The 24,030-nt window shown below is 42.1% G+C and overlaps 1 protein-coding gene across 26 annotated transcripts in view; it reads left to right on the top strand.

The window, feature by feature from the left end:
• The window catches only part of LOC110505192 (protein diaphanous homolog 2), a 650,263-nt gene that overhangs the window by 25,165 nt on the left and 601,068 nt on the right, over positions 1 to 24,030 (top strand). For 20 of the 26 annotated variants that reach the window (XM_090219963.1, XM_021584240.3, XM_090219967.1 and 17 more), the window contains 2 exons: positions 10,184 to 10,288; positions 15,313 to 15,333. In XM_090219963.1, coding sequence (XP_090076089.1) covers positions 10,184 to 10,288; positions 15,313 to 15,333 — 126 coding nt within the window. The remainder of the gene's footprint in view (positions 1 to 10,183; positions 10,289 to 15,312; positions 15,334 to 24,030) is intronic. The other 6 variants (XM_090219966.1, XM_021584242.3, XM_036969763.2 and 3 more) reach the window with 1 other exon arrangement.

The raw sequence follows: 24,030 nt of genomic DNA, 5'->3' as shown, positions 1-24,030 counted from the left end.
CTCAATGTATATGTACTATGGGATTACACCTTCAACCACTACTTGTCTTGAACCATAGAGATGTAATGGGTAGAATGGACATGGTTACTGATTCTATGTCTGAAACTCACCGTGGGTCCTTTTTAGTACGAGCTACCAATCACATTGTTATTTTACTGTTCACCAGAGAGTCTGATCTTTAGGTGGATCTCTGTCTCCACTGGTTGTCATAATAATGATATCAGTAGATGTGATGTGTTTTGGCAAAGAAATGTAGCGGTTTTCTTTTCTATTGCCCTCTATAATTACATCATGTTAATGTGGGTGCTTTTGTGTCTCATACTATGCGCCACTCTTCTTTTCTTCGTAATCTGCAGGCAGGGAGCTCTGCTCAGGCTAAGCTTCTGCTGAGCAGTACTTACCTGGTTCGCTGCGCAGAGCCGTGTCACAGCTCTAAAATCACGCTGACGCTCAGCATAGAGAGCACATAGATCAAAGAGAGAGACAGGAGTGAGTGTATCAGCGTAACCCTGTCGTGACTTCTCACTTAACTCGGTAACTCAAGTTCACTTGACTCAGCCCTCGTTCAAACAGGGAGCTCCAGAGTGATCCATCAGAGAGCTACAGAGCTCCAACAGAGAGCTATATCAGAGAGCTACGGAGAGCTCCATCTGAGAGCTACAGAGAGCTCCATCAGAGAGCTATAGAGTGCTCTATTAGAGCTACAGAGTGCTCTATTAGAGCTACAGAGTGCTCTATTAGAGCTACAGAGTGCTCTATTAGAGCTACAGAGTGCTCCATCAGAGAGCCACAGAGTACTCCATCAGAGAGCCACAGAGTACTCCATCAGAGAGCTTCAGAGTGCTCTATCAGAGCTACAGAGAGCTCCATCAGAGAGCTTCAAAGAGCTCCATCAGAGAGCTACAGAGAGCTCCATCAGAGAGCTACAGAGAGCTCCATCAGAGAGCTACAGAGAGCTCCATCAGAGAGCTACAGAGAGCTCCATCACAGAGCTACAGAGAGCTCCATCACAGAGCTACAGAGAGCTCCATCAGAGAGCTACAGAGTTCCTACAGAGAGCTCATCAGAGCTACAGAGAGCTTGCCTGGCTACCCAGACTCCTTGCTCCGGCCAAACGCTATTCCACACCCACAGATTTTAGTTTAGTTTCCTCAATGAGTGTGGACCTGAGTACCTCTCCGACCCTTCACCGAATTGGAACACATTTGGGGCCGTCTTATTGGTCTATAAACCTATGGGTAAATGCATTGATATTGCTACCAAAATATTTTTTACATTAGATGAGTACCAAGATGACTGCACGGTGGCTTCATTACAGCGATCCCATGTCTGTCATCCAAGGTTTATACACATCACCGGTAACTACTAGACAACCATAAAATAGCGAGGGTGATACAAAGAGTTTGGTTACTTTAATTACAGTGTTACTCATAGCTCTCTCCTGTTACCAGTAAAGATGCACTATAAATGCCTGTCTTCTACCCGGTGATATTCAATAGAAAATGGTGTAACACTCATATGGCTTTAACATGATGTTCGAGCTCTTCCCTTTGTGTTATGAATTATAAGAGTGTGCGTATCTAGCATAGTGTGATAATAAACCGTGAATTTGCATCAGTTCAACCTGTTGTTGTGTATTTGAAATAATTGTAGCTGATCACTTTGCAGTTACATGTAATTATACATGGCATGCAACGTACATGGTGTCCTATCCTTGCTAGTTGTGAGGCAAGCGTAGTTGTGGTCCCACAGACACATGTGACATGGTTTTAGTAGGAGATGATGGGTTGATCAATGAGCATTCCCATGGAACTCTCTGTTCAAAGCTCAATATTGCCCCCTTGTGGGGTTTTGCTTGACTTGATGAAAGGAGAGGGAAAAATAATGCATGACCTAACCCCCCATCTTTACGCTTTGTTCGCCTTGTTTTTAGACTCAAGTCGAGCCCCAACTACTAGGTAGTCTGACTAGTCTGGCTTGCCAGACTCATAAGTAATAGCTACCTTGGACCTTTAATAACAACCCATAGGTTATGTAAAAATGAATGAATTTACAGGTGAAAACATTTCCCCTTGTTGATGACGGACTTTGTTGAATTTTAAGTTCAACTCGTACTCATCTCCAAGGTCAAACGTCTTTTGCAACCCCTGCTTTTTAATTCCACAGAAATTGGCTCTGGTTGGCTCTGTGTATGCTGCCGGATTGAAAATTTAACAAGAAGCTTTCAGCCGATACCCTGGCTTCATTGCATAGGCGTGTGTGTGTGTGTGTGCGTGTGTCACTCTGTATACCTTTTTTTCATATAATGGTTATTGTTGCGAAAGCCTAAGTGATGCAGATTCTCTCGTGTTTTTTATCACGATCAGTCTATTTTTTTTTGCCTCACCTCGTCTCATCCAGCTCACCTCTCAATTACTGTGTTTGTGCTCACCACGCTCTGACATTAAACTCAGGCTTCGATGACAGGAAAGGCATGTTTCTCAGCGGCTGAAAATGTGTTGCACTGAGAACCTTCACTGAAAGCTTAATTACAATGAAGTAAAGGGGTTTGTATTACCTTTACGTGCTTTTGAAGCTGCCAGCACCAACATGCCCCTATCTATAGATTGTAGAGCATTTTCATAGCTAAAGTACTAACAGCAGCCTATGTTGAAATTATAATGCACAAATGGAACTTTATTTATATTAGCTTGAATTGGAGTAGCTAAATCAAATGACATTCAAACTGCATAATCGTAGTCTCAATACAGTGATACTCAATAAAGAAGGTTTGCCGTTGCTTTAAAAAAAACATAGCATTTTGTTGTTCTCTGTGTATCTCCTCGTATCCCCATGCTCTTATTGATTGATAACATGGCATGCACTGCTGCTTTAACACTCTAGTTTCAAGTCAGGGTGTTAGGGGGTTGACCAAGGAGCCCCCATGTTGTGCTTTAATGACTAAGACAAATCCAAATGTGATTTTCCTTCAGTGTTATCGTGACTTTACTTTCAATAATCTGATCAATGTTATTTATTGAATCAACTAACTTTAATTGTTACCCGATTTTAAATGAATCATGTAAATTCATTAGGAATTTGGGGCACCACGAGAGCAGTTGTTTAAAGAGTTACCATCTTCCGAATGAAACTCTAAAGGTATTTTACCTATCACATCCATAAAACAGTCAACATATTAAACAGAACCTCTTATCATATCATCATTCTGAACAGTCGTAACCTTCTTGGATCTGTAATAACCCCAGCCTTACTTATGAATCAGTACTACATAAATTGGTTTATTTATTTATTTACCAGCGAACTAAATAATAACACAGAATAAACATACCAACTTAATACATGAGAAAAAGGTCACTAGCGGACTGACACAATATGGTGGCTTTTTACACATCAACATGGAGAGTGAGTAAGAAAAATAGACACTTCTTGTCGATACATTTGAGAAACTATTCTCCCAGTAATCATATACTTTACACATGAACCACCGCCCATTTGGAGTAAGAAATCATGAATGTATTTACGTGTGCATCTGTCTCTGTTGGAACTAAGCCCTCCTTAGGAAGGGTGATGGGTTGGCCTTTCAGCGGCACGCTTGTAAGGCTCTGATTGTCCAACAGTCTTCTACTGTTGTTCACTCTGGAAGATGTTCATTGGAAGATAGGCTAGACAGATGGTTCCCATTGGTGTGAGAGTAGTAGGATACAGTGATTTGAAAAGAGTAGTAGGATGGTCCCACTTAAATTAGCTTTTCTAGATATTTGACTTAGGACAGCTAATCAGCCGTACCAGTGATTGTCTGGAAGGTGAGCTTCTCACCTCTTCCTCGTGTTGATATTCAAGGTTCAAACTACTCTGGACATGAGCTGCAACTCTACACACCTCTCTGGTCTGGGAGGACAATGATCCAAAACATAAAGCAAAATCTACAATGGAATGGTTCAAAAATAAACATATCCAGGTGTTAGAATGGTCAAGTCAAAGTCCAGACCTGAATCCAATCGAGAATCTGTGGAAAGAACTGAAAACGGCTGTTCACAAATGCTCTCCATCCAACCTCACTGAGCTCAAGCTGTTTTGCAAGGAGGAATGGGGAAAAAATTCAGTCTCTCGATGTGCAAAACTGATAGAGACATACCCCAAGCGACTTACAGCTGTAATCGCAGCAAAAGGTGGCGCTACAAAGTATTAACTTAAGGGGGCTGAATAATTTTGCACGCCCAATTTTTCAGTTTTTGATTTGTTAAAAAAGTTTGAAATATCCAATAAATGTCGTTCCACATCATGATTGTGTCCCACTTGTTGTTGATTCTTCACAAAAAAATACAGTTTTATATCTTTATGTTTGAAGCCTGAAATCTGGCAAAAGGTCGCAAAGTTCAAGGGGGCCGAATACTTTCGCAAGGCACTGTATCTTGTGGTTCCTAAAATCACATTCCTATCTTAACAAAGATACTTTCATACTTTTTGATATATATATATATATATATATATAGAACGTTAAGGATGCAGACTTCATACATGGAGTGTATACTTTTCAAGTTACAGTATTTCCTTTATAACTCTTTTTAATGACATCACAGAATAAAAAACATTCTGACATTAGTTTTCAATAGATCATCTCTGACCATTCCCCATGTCTGCTATCAAAGGACATTCCTTGGTGGATTTTGGAGAAGGAGAACTGTCTGGATCTCCGCCCCTTTAATTTACGAAAAGGTATGACCTGTCAAACCGGCCCAGTTCCCTCCTCCCCTGTGGGTGAGGGAAGGTCTGGTTACTGTCATCCATTGCCAAGCTGATCTGACCCATTCAAATCCTCACAGGACAGCCTTGACAGCATGTAGTCTGCATATCCCCCCCCCCCCAAAAAAAAAAAAAAAAAACTAGAGAAGCCCATAATGCTACCAGGTCATCAAAAGGTTCTGGGAAGAAGAGCAGCACTGGGTTGGTAGATACAGACAAATGAGCTCCTCCCGACCTGTTATGAAATCATTGGAGGACTGTTAGTGTAGGGTGTAGTGTTCGTGTTAGTAGTGGTAGTGTGTACTGTAGCGTGTAGTGTTTGTGTTTGTGTTAGTAGTGGTCGTGTGTACTGTAGGGTGTAGTGTTTGTGTTAGTGTTTGTGTTAGTATTAGTAGTGGTAGTGTGTACTGTAGCGTGTAGTGTTTGTTAGTGTTAGTAGTGGTAGTGTGTACTGTAGAGTGTAGTGTTTGTTAATATTAGTAGTGGTAGTGTGTAGTGTTTGAGTTAGTATTAGTAGTGGTTGTGTGTACTGTAGCATGTAGTGTTTGTGTTAGTGTTAGTAGTGGTAGTGTGTACTGTAGAGTGTAGTGTTTGTAAGTGTTAGTCGTGGTAGTGTGTACTGTAGGGTGTAGTGTTAGTGTAACAGTAGTGGTAGTGTGTACTGTAGGGTGTTGTGTTTGTGTTAGTAGTGGTAGTGTGTACTGTAGGGTTTGTGTTAGTGTTAGTAGTGGTATTGTGTACTGTGGGGTGTCGTGTTTGTGTTAGTATTAGAAGTGGTAGTGTGTACTGTAGGGTGTAGTGTTAGTGTAACAGTAGTGGTATTGTGTACTGTAGGGTGTAGTGTTTGTGTTAGTATTAGTAGTGGTAGTGTGTACTGTAGGGTGTAGTGTTAGTGTAACAGTAGTGGTAGTGTGTACTGTAGAGTGTAGTGTTTGTGTTTGTATTAGTAGTGATAGTGTGTACTGTGTAGTGTTTGTGTTAGTAGTGGAAGTGTGTACTGTAGGGTGTAGTGTTTGTTAGTGTTAGTAGAGGTGTGTACTGTAGAGTGTAGTGTTTGTTAGTATTAGTAGTGTGTACTGTAGGGTGTAGTGTTTGTTAGTGTTAGTAGAGGTAGTGTGTACTGTAGAGTGTAGTGTTTGTTAGTGTTAGTAGTGGTAGGGTGTACTGTAGGGTGTAGTGTTTGTGTTAGTATTAGTAGTAGCAGTGTGTACTGTGGCGTGTAGTTCTAGTGTGTTCATGTTGGGTGTTGTGGTAGTTTGTACTGTAGGGTGTAGTGTTTGTGTTAGTATTAGTAGTGGTAGTGTGTACTGTGGGGTGTAGTGTTTGTGTTAGTATTAGAAGTGGTAGTGTGTACTGTACTGTAGGGTGTCGTGTGTGTGTGTGTGTTAGTGTTACTGTAGTGTTTGTGCTAGTGCTGTTGTTAGTGTTACAGTATTGGTCATGTTAAACCAGTAGCTGCTGCCTGCCTGAGAGCCACATTACGGCTGCCGTGGCTTCCACTCTGCCACAAGGAGAGTGTGTGTAGTCTTGTGCGGCGTCCTTGGGTTCTTTAGATGTGCACAGCTGGACCCTGGAGTTGGAGCCTCTGATATAAATTCACTGTGGTAAATCCTCTGAAATCTCCCATTGGAGGGAGAGTCTTTGGCGAGGAGGAGGCGCGGTGGCAGAATTCTTAATGAGGGACGTGGTGCTGTGAAAACAGCAAGCCGCGATGTGACGCACACGTTTACATCCTCATTTAGCCAGCGGCAAACTCCCCTCTTTATGAATCTGTACCCTTCCCCATCATCTCCATCGCCCCATTTACCATTAATATTCAGACACATTTATCCTGTACAAGGGTATGACTAGGAGGGAGAAGGAAGGGGTTGTTACGACCGTCGAGGACGTTCCATGACAGATTAATGGATAGACGGACAGGTCACTCCTTGTCTTGTCCAGACCATGCCCTTTAGACCACACGTATCTCTGTGTGTGAACTTTGTTATTGGAACAATTGTCTCTCGCCTGGCCGACCGCAGTGAAGCACGTTAGATGCGGACAAACAGTGAGGCGAATGAGCCATAGGCAGCAGCATTAGGGCTGTGAATTGCCAGGGACCTCATGATACAATATTATAACTATACTTAGGTGCCGATACGATTGCGATTCTCACAATTCTTATGATTCTTTGTATTGCAATTCGATGCTGCAATTTTATTGAGATTTGATGTTCCAAACTAATAGCTTACTATATGTCTGCTGCAGAGAGACATGAGCGCATGAGAAAACACGTTTTGATCAGCCAGGGAAATAAAAGTGCTGAAAACACTATTTAAAGTTGGAGAACAAGCTATAGGATGAAAAATACTGGAGTTTTGGCTCAGGTACAGCCGACTAGCTCTAGCTAATGCTACCTACAGTGGCAATTTGTTTTTTTAAACAAAAACGATAGATATAATATCCCAAAATAATATTGCAATATATAACTGTATGGAATTGTCTTTTATTTTCTTTTTTTTGACCCATCACTACCCAGCATCACACATGCATACACATTTGTCAATCCACTCTCCTACATGTTGGCACAGAATGTTCCAAGGGATGTGTCGCAAATGGCACCCTATCGCGCTCTGTTATAGAGCAGAGTACATATCATACAAACCTGTCTGTATTGTGGATGATCATTTCCAATTCTGCATCCCAAATGGCATTGTATATGGTGCACTACTTTTGACCAGGGCCAATTGATACATCATACTCCATCCTAACTCTTCTGTTTCCAAGCGGTAGTTATTACTGTCACTACCTGTGGGCTTGTCGACATTACCTCCTATTGCTATGGCTGTCGGTTATATTGCCTCTCTGTCGTATTCCATGTATTCTAGAGAGAGAATACCTGGAATTGACTTACAATCTGTGAACTCTTGCTATAAACATGCCTTCACTTGCTGTTGTAGTTTTTAGTTTTATGATCTCTTTATCATTCATATCTATTGATTTTGCAGGGAATACATCCAAAATATCATCCTCCCTCCTAGTTGTCACTGTCAACTTCAGAAAGAGATAGAATTGGTGTATGTACGTGAGAGAGAGAGAGAGAGAGAGAGAGAGAGAGAGACTGCGAGAGACTGAGTGAGCGAAAGTGACCATTACTGTGCTGATGAGGCTAGTTTGAGCCTTTATGTGCCTATGCCTCATTGCCAGGAGCAGCATTCTCCGTAATAACAGCCGCTGTGACCCTCCATTGCAGTTACACTTTCTCTGTCTGAACAAGACGGGCACTTAAACCACAGAGGAGGAGAGCCTAGATGTGCCCCTAAACTCTATGAATTAAACTTGGGGGCACCGGAGAAAATAATTTTGTCACAGATTTGTCATAGTCGAAGCAAATTAAAACAATGTTTTCTCTCCTTCTCAACATACTTCTCTCATACTCAACCTTTTCCCTTGTCCATGTCCTTTTCAACAGCAGACAGATATGGCGGCACCCCATTCATTATCCCTGGCAATGAAAGCCATTGGAAGCCCCAAGCTGTGTTCACAGGCAGCACATCTCTCCACATTGCTTTGTGATTTCTGACGTATCCAAGGCAGTTATTTTGTCTGTCTCACGTTGTTTCCTACAGTAGTAGCTCTGAATGCTGAATCAGGTGATACAGAGTTAAGACCCAGTCCGTTTGACTGTTAGGCCAGCCAAGCAGAGGTGGATAGAACCGTCAGGCAACATGAAAGAACACACACACACACACACACACACACACACACAAATAACTCCACACACAGTTTGTAGGGTGCCTGTGTAAACGTTTCAATTACCTGAGTCTGCTGCCAGGGATATGTTGGGATTCTTCCATGTAGACCTGCGAGGATATAATTAATAATAGTATAATTAATCATTTTTGGGTGGCAGAACAGAGGCCTCTCTCTCTCTTCTAGTCGACCCTGACGAGTACCCCTCAGGCCCTGCTGTCTCTCCCCCACATTCCCTCCTCTATTCTCCGCTCTGCGTTTTGCCTCGTTTATTGAATGCCATTTAACCGGCCAAATTAGCAGAGTTCAGAGGTTAATTAAAAAGTATTCCGGTCCCGGGTATTTAGAAAACGGCCAATTGGTAAAGTTTCCCTCCACGAGTGCGCCCCAACTCTTGGTGTATTTACTGAGACAAAATGTAGAGGGAAGAGGAGGAGGTGGAGGTGGAGGTGGAGGAGGAGGACATTGGGTCATGATACCATTAATGGTAATATCCATGATGCTGTACCTAGTGTCTTTCAACAGCCACAGACTATACTGTACCAGTCTACAAACTGAACTAAAGAAAATGAAGGAACGGGAATGTAAATCTTTTCACCAAATGTTAGATCATACAGTGGACATATAGGTAACATATGGTTGATTTATCTGTGGTTGTGTCCAAAAATGGCACCCTATTTCCTTCATAGTGCACTACTTTTGACAAGGGTCCATAGGACTCAAAAAGTAGTGCACTATATAGGTAGGGAATATGTTGCCATTTAGGACTAGGCCAATCTTGATTTTACATTCTAGGCTTTACATTCAACACCTTCACCATACAGCAAAAGAAGCTCAGCCAAATCACTGTACAGAACGTCGGCGAACAAAATAAAAATGCACCATACTTTCTCCCACTAGATGGCAGCATGGTTTCACAGCAGCGCCACTCAGCCATATGACTTCAGCCATGTGTTTTTCTGTGTCATTCAGTCCATACCTTTGTCTGAGAGGGCTCCGGATAAACATCCTCCCATCCTCCTGCTATCCTCATCATGTCATTCCCCTGCTGTTAGTGCTCTTCTTTCCATCCCTCCCTCACTCCTTGCGTCCCTCCCACCATCCCCTCATCTCTTTGACAAGAAAGGGCCTTTTTTTGTGGTGCAGAATAAAACGTAGAATGTATGCTGAAGATAATAGCAAAAGAGACATAAGCTACTGTCTATCCAGGCACTGCTTAATGATATTGTTGTATGGTAATCTACCTTACCATTCCTCTTTACAGGCGGTGTTGTATGATATTCACTCTGCTGTATAACAGAGGGTGATGTATCATACTTTGGCCTCACTTCTGTTTCCAGGGGTAGTTATTAATGTCACTAGCTGTGGGATTGTCTTCATTACCCCCTGTTGCTATGCCTGTCTGTCACATTGCCTATAGAGAGAAAGAGGGACTGTACCCTCAACTAAAACACAGAAGCTGGACATAAAGTGCTATGACCCAAGAGTGACCTTTTGTAGTGTAACATACACTTGAGACCCTTGTTAGAGGGTTGCATCTTTGGCAGCAGCAAACAGTGGGATAATAATTGACTGTTTCCATTTGAGTAAAGAGTGTTGACATCCTTTAAGGTGCCGTTGGTAGAGTCTTAATGGATTGAAAATGGCCATAATTGCCCCATGATGTGTAGTAGTCATTTATCCTCACTTTCTTTGTTTGTTTCCTCAGGAGGACATGAACCTGAATGAGGAGCGTAAAGCCCCACTGCGTGGGAAGGATCTGAGCACCAAGCGAGAGATGGTTGTCCAGTACATCTCCACCACCGCCAAATCTGTAAGTTGTTGTTGTAAACGAATGGTCTTTCTGTATTATATATCTGTAATGAAACTAATGGGCTTTCTGCATTTTATTGTAACCAATGGGCTACTCTCACCCAGTGTAGTAGTAGTGAGTGGGCTGAAAAATATGACATTCTACACTATCAAGACACTACAGAATAATGGAATAATGAGCTTAACCTGATATACTTTCTTTCTGTGCCCCTCTCTCTCTACCACTCTTTCACACTCTCACTCCGTCTCGCTCTCCTTGCTTGAGCCCCTAATCTCTGATTATTGCTTCCATTACATTTTTTCACCCCTTATCAAACCACTTTTGTTGTAGCGCAAACGTAACTCTCAGTTGCTTAATATTGGGGAAGGAACATGTTTTCATTCGAATTTGTAACGCATCGCTTTACACTTTCAACAATCTAAACCAATAACAGTGGTAAACCCAGCACTTTTGAGGAGCGTAAATCCCAGGGTTATATAAGGTGAATTCTCTTTATGAAGTTTAAGGCCCCTACTGAGGGTAGGCTCACATTTACTCATAGACTCCTCTATCAAGTCACTCGCCGGCCTTTGACATGATCATTTATTACCCCTCTCATTGATATGGTAATTAAGTGGCATTATTAATAATAATGATGATGATCAGAGATTATTGAATTCTTCACTGGGCCCATTATGCTTTGTGAGCACTGCTGTATTATTCAAATGAACAGTACCCTCTGTCTGGGTGAAAGGGAGTAGGGCTCGGCTGTCTTTCAGCGTCCTCCCTACCCCTCACATTCTATAGGCCCTGTAGGTGGGAGCCCGTTGGATGGATTTCAGAATAGAATATAGAGACACAGACACTTGCGCGCAAACACACACACACACACCATTATGACAGGGTAGGTAAGCTTAGCCGTCCAGGGGACAGATGTGTTTCTGTGTGATAAGTGCCTCTCTTCAACATGGCAGAGCAAATCCTCACCCCATGTTAGAAACCCAATCCATCCCTACTGGTTTCTGTAAATAATGATAGACATAACATTACTCTGGCCAATTAGACTCCTGTAGGTGAAGAGTATGCTGTGGGTTAGTCTATGTCCCAAATGGCACCCTTTTCCCTATCTTGTGCTCTACTTTTCACCAGAGCCCTATGGGCCGTGGTCAAAAGTAGTGCACTATATAGGGAATAGAGTTTTGGATGAATATGTTTCGGTGAGCGCAGTGTGATTGTGTGCCTTTTCAAGGAAGGTTTTTGTTCATACTTGAAGGACTAAGGCAAAAAAATGTAATAATACATTTTTTGTTGATTTAACTACTTGTTCGCTACTAATAATCCGTAATTGACAGGCAATTGACACGTGATAGAGGGAAATTGAGACATGGTACTACATTGGATATTACCATGGTATGGTCTGACAATATCTGCATTTAGCTTTTGGGTTCATTTTTGGGATCTTGTGGTGGGGTGTTTTCACAACTAATATGTGCCTTAATTAAATATTTGTTAGTTCTCTTCCTCTAACAGTTTTAAGGTCTTCTTTGTATGCCTGAATGCTTTCTAGGGAATTTTCCTTTTGCAGGAAAATTGACTAATAACGTGCACTCACTCACACACCAAGTCACCTCTTTCCTGTGTGTCTTTCTGTTCTCGACTAGATCATTGCCACCAACTAACAGAGATCATAGAAATGTTTAAAGTATAATGGCAAAAAGAGAATATCATCAAAGCAATGAGATCCGTCTGTTTATTATCTATATTGTAAGGCAATAGGGAGTTCCATCAGCTCTCCCTCTACCTAAAATTTAGCTTAAGCTAATTCACATAATGATTACATTAGGAATGGCGGTATAAAGTGCAAATATTAGTGGAGCGACAAACATGTCTCCAAAGTCCTTGGCCTTTTTGCTTGACTGTCGTTCTCAACAGACCTGAGCACCAGTATAGGGAGGGGATCACCATTTTAGATTTAACTACCAAACCAAATGCACCCTTTTTGAGATCCTTTTTGTGTTCATATATAGAGAGATTTAGAGTTATTATCCTTTATTGTTCTGGATAATGTCATTATTATTTATTCCCCCAATCTTTTTATTTTTATATATTTTTTAATTGAACCTTTATTTAACTAGGCAAATCTATTCATCCAATATATTGTTATTATCATTCCACTATGAAAAATAAGGCCATTAACTTGTATTATATTTCCCTGAGGTTATTAGGCCAAAAAATACTAGCTAGCTAATGGGAGCGTGGGGCTGATTATTAGTTTGTGTATTCTCTCCAAACATGGCTCCTCTTGAGAGTTGTATTTTTCATGTCTTGTCACCTCTCTAGTTTATCACTGGGCAAGATTGAGAACTCTTTCCATTTACTACCAGTATGCATCTGTGGGAGTTTTTCAAGTTATCCCCCAACACAAAACACAGACTGTCTGTGTCCCAAAAGACACCCTAATACCTATGCAAGTGCACCTCTAATGACCAGGGCCCATAGGAGGCTGGTGTACTACGTAGGAAATAGGGTGCCATTTGGGATTCAGCCAATGTCTTTTCAAAGGAGATGATTTGTAATATTGCCATTGACCCTGTTTATTTGAATATGAGTTCCGTACAATGAAATCCAGCATGGCTCTTGCAGCAAGTTTGGATGTCCTTTGCCATTAACTTTTTTCCCCCGTTCTTTTCTCTTTTGTTCTCTCTTAAATTATTTCTGACAAATGTATGCCAGTGTCATTAAATGTGCCAAATGCATGCCTTTCACACTAACGCAATCATTTATCTTTTCTTACGAGTGGGAAGAAAAAACCTTTGCTTCTCTCTCACCTTGCAAATGATTTCCCTGTTCCAATTCAAATGTTCACGATGAGAATGAGTGTGACGGCCGGGTCTTGAGAGGCAACTAGTCACATGTATTGGGCAACCATTTTGCTGCCTTTGTACTAACACAATTTGAAATTAACATGCTGGTGTTTAAAAGGGATTTGACCAATTACCAACATGCCCCATCAATAATACCATGGTATTTCAAATAGTAATTTGACCAATCACCAATGTGCCACCCCGTTCTCGCAGTGAAGCCTGACAATTCGTCAGAGAATGAAGGCCTTGTTATTCTTCTCCTGTCACACTGTTATCTTCTCTAATGAATAAATAACTTTATTTTCCCCACACCATATGAGAAATGATGCTAATGCTAATGATAGTGAGGGGAGAATATAAATAAATGCCACTGCTCCTGATGACATTTCCTTCAGAAGTTTGTTTACTAGGGAGTTGTACTATAATGGAGCACTAGAGATGCTCATTAGCATACACACATCCAACAATAACCAATTATTATTAGGACTACCTTTAGGTTGTTTTTTCTCTTAGAATTTACAGGTATTCTGTCAGTTTTAGCGAGAATGAGGTGTTATCTTGCGTGAGGAAATGGATGTTAGCGCATAAAGCGCTATTCCCCCTTGAGCTCCCTGACAGTGATGCTACTTGGGGCTTTTCAAGATAATGTCTGATCTTTTTGGTCAAGCCGCCAAAACAACAAGTCAGAAAAGAAACATGTTTAATTTTCTCACCATGTATTCTCATCAACACTAAAACAACACCAGAACAATGCTGGAGACAGTAGTCACTCACCTCTATGTGATTCAAGGTCCCGATTCTCCCGATAATAACCAGACCGTGTGAAGATATCCTCAAAGTTAGACAATGATACGCTAGATTCATCAGAGGACGACTGGGGAAATGTGGATTTATGGTGAAAAGCACAGTGCACATGATCAAGCGGCAACACAGTTAAAACTGACTTTATTGCCGCCATAAACTCTGATAGAGGAGAGGGAAGCCGAGCGTCAAATGGGAGAGAGGGAGATGGAGAGAGAGATTGATAAAGAGAGCGAGAGAAAGAATGAGAGCGAGGGAATTACAGTCGACTACAGAGAGCCAGGGAGGAAGAAAGAGAAAGAAGGGAGCGAGAGAGTGAGTGAGTGAAGGAATGCAGAGAAGACAGAAAGTGTGATAGAGCGAGTGATTGAGAGAAAGAGAGAGAAAGATGGAATGAGAGGCAGAGAGAGAGATCAAGCGATGGAGAGAGAGAGTATGTCTTCGCTGTCTTGATGTGCAGTGACTTTGTAACTTCCTGTGATCAGTGTACACTGCACGGTGCTTCTCGGAGTGCAGCTGGCGGGCGAGAGAGAGGGTTGTGCTCAGCTGCAGATTAGAATACATTTACTAGGCTGACAGACACCCACCCACTGCGAGACACGCTGCCATAATAGAGAAAACGCTCCCCACTGCCCGCCACTATTGGCAGATAACAAGGTTAAACTCCAGAAATCATGCCGACTGCATGAGCTCCAAGGTGCTACGCGGAGTCGCTAAATCTGACACCTGAAGTCAAGCACAGATGGCAGCTGATTGATTTTGGTCTTTGGGAGATGAGAGCAACATGTTTGTTTTGCTGTGGACAAACTGCCATTTTAGGGGTTAATTCCATGGGAAATCAATCAAGCGCAAAGACAATTGGATTTGTGTCAAATTTTGACGTTTTTTAAAATGACAGTTTGTTGGACTGTGAACAAACTGAATAAACTGATCTGAAAATGTTTGTTAAATCATGATACAGATCATTTGAACTGTCTCTTTTAATATTGTATTATATTGTCATTAACATTGAGATCATGTACAGGCTAATTAAAGTCCACAAATATAAAAACAGTCCCAAAATTTTAAAAAAATATTAAAATAGGAACCGACTCACATAGAGGCCAAGTGAACAGGAGACTCCATATTCTTTTAAAATGGCTGCCAAACGAACAGACACTGTCTTACCATGATGCACCCTCAACTTTTAGTTCAGCTATGTTACCCTATAAGTGTTCAGTAGTGTATGTAGCCGTGTGAGCACAGTGTGTAGCCTATGTAATGTCAGAATAAGGTGCGCTTGATACCTCATATTTGAGAGGACATTCTTGGCCTACTAATGATTGTGCCGTTTGTTGTCTTTTTGCACATTAACTCCTCTCCGCTGACCGCTGCATGCAGATCACTGGGAGCAAAGTCACGGTAAGTACGCCCTTTATATTATTACGCTTTGTGAGTCGTGTTCCTCTCATGCATCTCTCCCTCTCCTCCCTCCCCTTTCTTCTCCTTTCCCTTTTAAAATATTCTAGTCTAGTCAGTTTGTCCCCGAATCTACAAGTAAGGTCATCTTTTTTATGGCTTACATATTTTTTTCAGCATTGACTTCGCTAATAGGCTGTGATTTGGAAAGGCTATAAATTGTTGACACAATTCTTGCATGCAAATTGGAACACTTTTCCAATGAAGGATTTCAAAATTATACAGCCTTGCAAATGAACTGGGGGCCCTTTTGTTGGTCTAAGTTGTTTCTCTTTTTGAAATGGATTGCAGACTAACCCATATTAGCATTTAAATATTGTAATACCAGGGATGAGCAATAGTTTTTAGGCAAATAATAATAATCTGCAGTCTAATCTGTTTTTTTGGAACGTTTTGCATCTAAATGGCTTTCATTGTGTTCTTTCCTTGAGACAGCACACTGGAGAAACGATCACTTGATTAGATTGCATTACACACACACAGACACAGACACAGACACATGCACACAATGCGTTTGCTGATTGAACAGTGGAAAATATATTGAGTGCATTATTCCCCAACCTTCCAGAAATGTCAGCCTGGTTTAATTTAGCGATTGGGTATTCGCCGCAATACATCTGAATTTGTTGTCAACACCCCCCGTCTCAATTCCACAACATTAAGGCATATCTCCTATGTCTCAGAAATGTACACCGTTGTTTGTGTTGTTGCTGTCACTTTTCTCCCCCACTAGCTTGCAAACAACCCTAATAATATTTATAAATATACACTGTCCAAGGGGCTGCCGAAGTTTCTTCATTTCTCTGCCACTGTAATACGGTAATTGCAGATCTGCTCTGGCAATTTCTCACAACGTAAAGCCCTATTGCCTATTGTGAGAAGGCATTCCGTTTTTGGGGGGCAGGGCTTTTGGGAAAAAAGCTCTCTTATTGCTTTTTGCTAGTGTGAATTGTCACCTTTAATGGCGTTTTATTGCTTTCATAAGCCTCCTTCAGGATTAAGGAGGCCCAGAGGCTTAGAGAGAATGAGGACAAGGTAAACCAACCAGTACACTGTGACCTGGGCTGGGTCCCAAATGACACCATTTTCCCTATGTAGTGCAATACGTCTGAGACCCCTATAGGCCCTGGTTAAATCTAGTGCATTATCTAGTGATTAGGGTGCCATTTTGGATGTAGAAGACCTGGTCTGTGGTCTACTGAGGGGCCCAGACAACCTTCTTGTTTTTTGACTCGCTCTACAGACAGATGTTATTTGTGTTGATTCTTTGACAAACTGTTATTTTTTGCCAGGGTATTTCTGTTGCAAAAGTAGATTATTTAAGACATTGTTACGAACCGAAATATGTTGTCTTGATTAGCAGGAACAGACTTCATTGTACGGAGGATAGAGGTGTACGAAGACTGTTTATCCGAGAGCAGCAAAGGCCTAGTTTGAAGTTTGTGTGCCACTCAGACAGCTCTCACTTTGAGGAAGTTTCTCAAAAATCTGAGGATGATAGTAACATTTCCCCTGACGTCTCTGACCTTTAACCTCTCCTTCAGTCAGACTCACATCAGTGCCTCGTGGAGCGGGCTAACACAGAGCTAACACTGAGAAAGCAGGGAGCTGTCAGTCTGAAGAGACTAAAAAGCTCAACTCAGAACCTAAAGAACCAGTCAAGAGAGGAGTTTAGCTCAGTTTGCCTGGTGTGGCTACGGTTAGCTTCGGATTGGGCTGGAAGATTCCATTTTCACACTGTCATTGCGGCGCCTCTGAGGGATCCTTGTGCAGTCGGGGTGGTTGGGAGGGCTGGGGGAACTGAATGTACTGTGGGGTCTGTAGGGAGCCTGCAATACTTATTCCTCTGTCTCAGCCATGAAATCTCTCTGGCACCTTCCCCAGGTAGGGGCGCGATGGGAGGCGGAGTAGCGGGTGGTGTGAATTGCCTCTAATTCAGTCTGGCCAGTGTGTCCATATTCACCTCTGCCACTGCTGAGTGTGTCTCATCTGCCTCTACACCTTGTTGATCGAGCGGTGGAAGATGAGGACCACAAAGTAGTTGACTGTCAAGTTGTCTGCAGGCAAACTAGACTGGTAAATAGACAGGCAGATGGACAGACAGGCTGGTTGCAGTTCTAGCATCTATCAACCAGCTTGATGACCTCAGAGGTCGTCTCTTTTTAAAACAAGGATGATTTACATCACAACTCAACTGCCACGCTTGGAACAACAGTGTTTCAATTGGTCCTGTTAGTGCGAGCTGCCTGCGAACCATCAGTTACACGCAGGCAGGGGCAGGGCAGCCCCAGTCGGAATGCAGCTCTTGAAGTCCCCAGTACCGCTGTTTCCAGAGAGATGGATTTTAAGGGGTTACACACCCTGCCCTTTAGGAGCTGATCTGATCAACTGGAGGAGATCGCTATCCATATGACCGGCCGTCCCTGAGACTGAGCACATTTCCAAGATAACATACTGGTCAGCCTACAATATTTCAAGGGGTGAGAAAGGGGGACAAATGGGGAGGAGGGAGCCTAAAACACCTCAGACCTTGGGGACTTGAGGAGTCTGTTGGATTGGTGATGGCTGAATGGGTCTATTTCAGAGAATCATGTTTTTTTTGTCTGCCAGAGTAATGGACAAAGCTTGTTGTTTAAAAAATGAATTACATCTGGCTCACACTTGGGACGCAAGCCTAACCTCTTCACTTGTATAAAATGGCCGAGGCCTGTTTTTAAGGATGACCTCTTTTAGTGGTGTGAAAGTGAGCTGTATGTATCGGCTGACAAGACCTCCCCAAGGAGCGCTAGAACAGTTTAGTGACAGAATAGCGCTTTGAAGTGATTGGAGAGAGTAGTTAGTTTTCCCCCAAAAGTAGAGGCGAAGGACATTCAATGAATGTAGGAAGAACAGGTCATAAAAAATATTGCAGACAGCATATTTAATGATTGGCATTGGCTTGAGTGTATTGAGTGTATGATACAATTTAACAGATTATTCTTCCATGAACTTGAATCTTTTAACATGTAACCTTTTAATGAAATGGTATTCAATTAATTATCCTGCAGTTGAGAATGCACAGTATCTATTTATTGAGAGCGCTCAGACACTTTGAGGTAGGTACCATTGAACACGGAGAATGGCCAATGCTTTCTAGCGTCTTTTGTTCCAATGTTTGAGGAGAGGCACTTAAAACAATTCTCATTTAAGCTGAAATGTTATGCTTCTCTCCCGATTCCGCCTCTTTGTTTCTGTGTATTCCAGAGGAAGGCTGTATTCCCAGGCAAATCGATAACCTTGGCATTTGTTTTGCCTGTTCCGCTCATTTAATTGGCCAATGCCATATCTAGCGCGGCACGCACTCCAAGGCTTTTCGTCACCTGATGCACTCCTGCTCATTGTGTTTAAGGCCTGTTCAAGGCCTCAATGGATAGAGGGAGGGATGGCTGCAAAGACAGAGTTAGAGGGAGCATCAACTGCCGCCACTTGTTTCACTCACTACCCTTCCTCGCTACCAGCAGCAATGTTTTTTGGTGGGCCTTTTGTAAAAACAAAATCTGAATGAAACCAATACCACCCTCCCTCATCCCCTTTTCCTTCCAAGCCCCACACGTCTGAAAATACTTATTTTTGTTTCACATCAACACAATTATCCCAGAAACCGTAGACCCACTCCAATTTGCATATACTGCACCAACAAATCCACAGATGATGCAATCTTTATTGCACACCAAACTGCTCTTTCACACCTGGACAAAAGGAACACCTATGGGAGAATGCTATTCATTGACTACAGCTCAGTGTTCAAACCCATAGTGCCCTCAAAGCTCATCACTAAGCTAAGGACCCTGGGACTTAACACCTCCCTCTGCAAATGGATCCTGGACTTCCTGACGGGCCGCCCCAAGGTGATAAGAGTATGTAACAAAATATCCGCCGTGCTCACCATCAACATGGGGGGCCTCTCAGGGGTGCGTGCTCAGTCCCCTCCTATACTCCCTGTTCACTCATGACTGCACGGCCAGGCACGACTCCAACATCATCATTAAGTTTGCTGATGACACAACAATGATCACCGACAACGATGAGACAGGCTATAGGGAGGAGGTCAGAGACCTGACCGTGTGGTGCAAGGACAACAACCTCTCCCTCAACGTGATCAGGACAAAGGAGATGATTGTCTACTACAGGAAAAGGAGGACCGCGCACACCCCCATTCTCTTTGACGGGGCTGTGGTGGAGCAGGTTGAGAGCTACAAGTTCGTTGGTGTCCACATCACCAACAAACTAACATGGTCCAAGCGCACCAAGACAGTTGTGAAGAGGGCACGACACAACCTATTCCCCCTCAAGAGGCTGAAAAGATTTGGCATGGGTCCTCAGATCCTCAAAAGGTTTTACAGCTGCACCATCGAGAGCATCCTGACAGGTTGCATCACTGCCTGGTATGGCAAATGCTCAGCCTCTGACCCCAAGGCACTACAGAGGGTAGTGCGTACGGCCCAGTACATCACCAGGCCAAGCTTCCTGCCATCCAGGACCTCTATAGTAGGCAGTGTCAGAGGAAGGCCCTAAAAATTGTCAAAGACTCCATCCACCCTAACCATAGACTGTTGTCTCTGCTACCGCACGGCAAGCGGTACCAGAGTGCCATGTCTAGGTCCAAGAGGCTCCTAAATAGCTTCTACCCCCAAGCCTTAAGAATCCTGAACAGCTAATCAAATGGCTACCCAGACTATTTCCATTGCTGCCCCCCCCCCCCCCCCCCTGGAAAGCTGCTGCTACTCTCCCTTAATATCTATGCATACATAGAGAGTTCTGGAGCTGGTTTTGATCAAGGATCTCTCTGTACTTTGCTCCGTTCATCTTTCCCTCGATCCTGACTAGTCCCCCATTCCCTGCCGGTGAAGAAAATCCCCACAGCATGATGCTGCCACCACCATGCTTCGCCGTAGGGATGGTGCCATGTTTCCTCCAGACGTGATGCTTGGCATTCAGGCCAAAGAGTTAAATCTTGGTTTAATCAGACCAGAGAATCTTGTTTCTCATGGTCTGAGGGTCCTTTAAGTGCCTTTTGGCAAACTCCAAGGGGGCTGTCATGTGCTTTTCCAAATGTATTGTGTATGACTTTTATGTTTTATATTTAACCTGTTGAGGTGATATTTAGATTATCTACTCACGAAGAGTCAGGGGATGAGCATCCTGCATACTGCAGGTATTCCCGAACTGGGGGTACGTGCAATGCCGTCGGGGATACACCAAATAGAAATGTGATTCACGTAAAAAAAAAAAATGATAATAATAATTCTTTATGTTTTCAAACAGTCCATTTATATTTTCCAACATTTGGGTGAGGTTTATTTCTTGCTTGAGTAGCCTTGTTTCACTACCAAAAATAAAATTAAACCATCTCGTGTTCTGCGAAATAACAATACAATGTCAAATACAGGTAGTGTAGTCAAATAATTAACATCCAATCACATTAACCGTTACTCTCTCGCGGGAATTCCGTAGCCAAACGTAGCTGCTGCTCATGTTGGTATCTGTACTGATGACGCAAAAGCCATGACAGGGAGACATCGTGGAGTGGTAACGCGCGTGCAAGCAGTTGCTCCTGACGCCACTTGGGTACACTGCAGCATCAACCGAGAGGCTCTTGCTGCCAAAGGAATGCTTGACAGCTTGAAAGACGTTTTGTACACTACAGTGAAAATGGTTAACTTTGTTAAAGCAAGGCCTCTGAACTCTCGTGTATTTTCTGCACTATGCAATGATATGGGCAGCGACCATGTAACTATTTTACAACATACAGAAGTGCGCTGGTTATCAAGGGGAAAAGTATTGAAACTTTTTTTTAAATTGAGAGACGAGCTTAAGATTTTCTTTACTGACCATCATTTTCACTTGTCTGACCGCTTGCATGATGACGAGTGTTTCACACAACTGGCCTATCTGGGTGATGTTTTTTCTCGGCTGAATGATCTGAATCTAGGATTACAGGGAATCTTCGCAACTATATTCAATGTGTGGGACAAAATTGAGGCTATGATTAAGAAGTTGGAACTCTAACAAGGACAACCCACAGGTATTTCCATCATTGTATGATTTTTTTGTTGACAAATGAAGTCAATCTTACGGACAATGTCAATTGTGATAAAGCGAAGCACCTGAGTGAGTTGGGTACGCAATTATGCAGGTACTTTTCCGAAAAGTATGACAAACAACTGGATTCGTTATCCCTTTCATGCCCTGCCTCCAGTCCAGTTACAGATATCTGATCACGAGAGCCTCATCGGAATTGCAACAAGTGACAATTGCATTTAATCTGGGCGGCAGGGTAGCCTAGTGGTTAGAGCGTTGGACTAGTAACCGGAAGGTTGCAAGTTCAAACCCCTGAGCTGACAAGGTACAAATCTGTCGTTCTGCCCCTGAACAGGCAGTTAGGCCGTCATTGAAAATAAGAATTTGTTCTTAACTGACTTGCCTAGTTAAATAACGGTAAAAAAAAAAAAAAAAATAAATAAACAAAAATCAGAAGCCACTGACAGATTTCTGGATTGGGCAGCGCTCAGATTATTTGGCCTTGGAAAATCACACTGTTACTGATGCCCTTTGCAACCACGTACCTATGTGAGAGTGGATTCTCGGACCTCACTGCATGAACTAAATATAGGCACAGACTGTGTGGAAAACGATTTAAGACTGAGAGTCTCTCCAATTCAACCCAACATTGCAGAGTTATGTGCAGCCTTCTCATGTGGTGAGTTATTCCCAATTTTCCATGAACAAATACAGTTTTATAAAGAGCAAAATTCTTGATTTATTATTTATTATTTGTGCCCTGGTCCTATAAGAGCTCTAAGAGCCAGGTAGTGACAACTCACACTCATTCTTAAGTTAAATAAATGCATCGTATTGTGTGTGTGCGCTGCAGGCTTACAATGATGGAAAAAAACAACAACAACCTGGTGCTAGCTGGAGGTTGAATGTTTGAAGGGGTACGGAACTATAAAAAGTTTGGGAACCACTGCTCTACTGGGATCATTTCAGTCATTACAAACAACACATCTATCTTCTTCAAGCCATATTGTACTGTCTATACGCCTATGATTCCCTGCTATAACATCAGCAATGCAGCGCCATTAGGCCTATATTGAGTCTGTAGATCAGTGGTGTTTGTGTTGTGCGCTAGGCCATCAATCATATTCAAGTTTCCCAGGGCTCAGCATGGATTGACAGTAAAACAATATTAATTTTCATTTGTCCCCTCGCTCTTCCCCCGAGCCCTTTATTAATACTTCAATATAGAAACTTGGTACGCAGACACCTTTTGGCATACAATTTTAATGTCTTTCAGTCCAACTCTAATTCAGAAATGTCAAGTGTAGATCTGATTGATTCATGCTTTATACAATTCAGAGACCTTTTCTAGGTTATTTCTATGTCTGTTGAGTCTGTCGGAATTCGGCAGCATATTGGTTTTGAGAGAGCAAAGGGATTTAAATATAGTGCTCATGAATTGAATTAAACAGCATTGTGCAGGAGTTTGCGTTTCTGCCTCTTGACGAGACATGCTATTTATTAACTTCCTCTCTTGTATACATGGCATTGTAGCTGTTCCGTCACTCCAAGTTGGATGTTTCAACCAGACAAAAAAACAAATAATTCAGTGCCTGTATATTCTTCCAATGTACAGTACATTCAGAAATTATTCAGACCCCATTACTTTTCTATTCTAAAATTGATTAAATTGCTTTTTTTCCCTCATCAATCTACACACAATACCCCATAATGACAAAGCAAAAACAGGTTTTTAGAAATGTTTGCAAATTTATAAAAAAAAACTAAAAATAAACTGAAATATAACATTTACCTAAGTATTCAGACCCTTAACTCAGTACTTTGTTGAAGCACTTTTGGCATCGATTAAAGACTTGAGTCTTCTTGGGTATGACACTACAAGCTTGGCACACCTGTATTTGGGTTGTTTCTCCCATTCTTCTCTGCAGATCCTCTCTGTCTGGTTGGATGGGGAGCATATTTGCACAGCTAGTTCAATCCTGTCTCTGAGCTCTACGTACAATTTGTTCGACCTCATGGCTTGGTTTTTGCTCTAATATGCACTGTCAACTGTGAGACCTTATATAGACAGGTACAGTATGTGCCTTTCCAAATCATGTCCAATCAATTGAATTTATCACAGGTGGACTCCAATCAAGTTATAGAAACATCTCAAGGACGATCAATGGAAACAGGATGCTCTATTCACAGTCTCATGGAAAAGGGTCTGAATACTTACATAAGTAAGGTATTTCTGTTTTTTATTTTTAATACATTTGAAACATAAAAAAAAAAAAAAAAGACGTTTTCGCTTTGTCATTCTAGGTTATTGTGTGTATATTGATGAGGAAGAAAATGTATTTAATCAAATCAATTTTAGAATAAGGCTGTAACATAAGATAATGTGGAAAAAGGCAAGGGGGCTGAATACGTTCCGAACGCACTCTATTCTAGTGTTGTATACTGTATTACTGCTACACTATTACAATACTATTGTTTGCAACATATTTGCAGCATTTCTCCAAGATTATTTTCCATGCTTGGCTTGGCTAACCTTTCACTAGATTCAACTGAAATGTTCCTGTCTTCAAACGCCCACCT

This window comes from Oncorhynchus mykiss, chromosome 25 (genome assembly GCF_057628025.1).
Source record: "Oncorhynchus mykiss isolate SJ-2025 chromosome 25, ASM5762802v1, whole genome shotgun sequence".
Classification (NCBI taxonomy): domain Eukaryota; kingdom Metazoa; phylum Chordata; class Actinopteri; order Salmoniformes; family Salmonidae; genus Oncorhynchus; species Oncorhynchus mykiss.
This window is presented reverse-complemented; position numbering and strand designations above follow the sequence as displayed.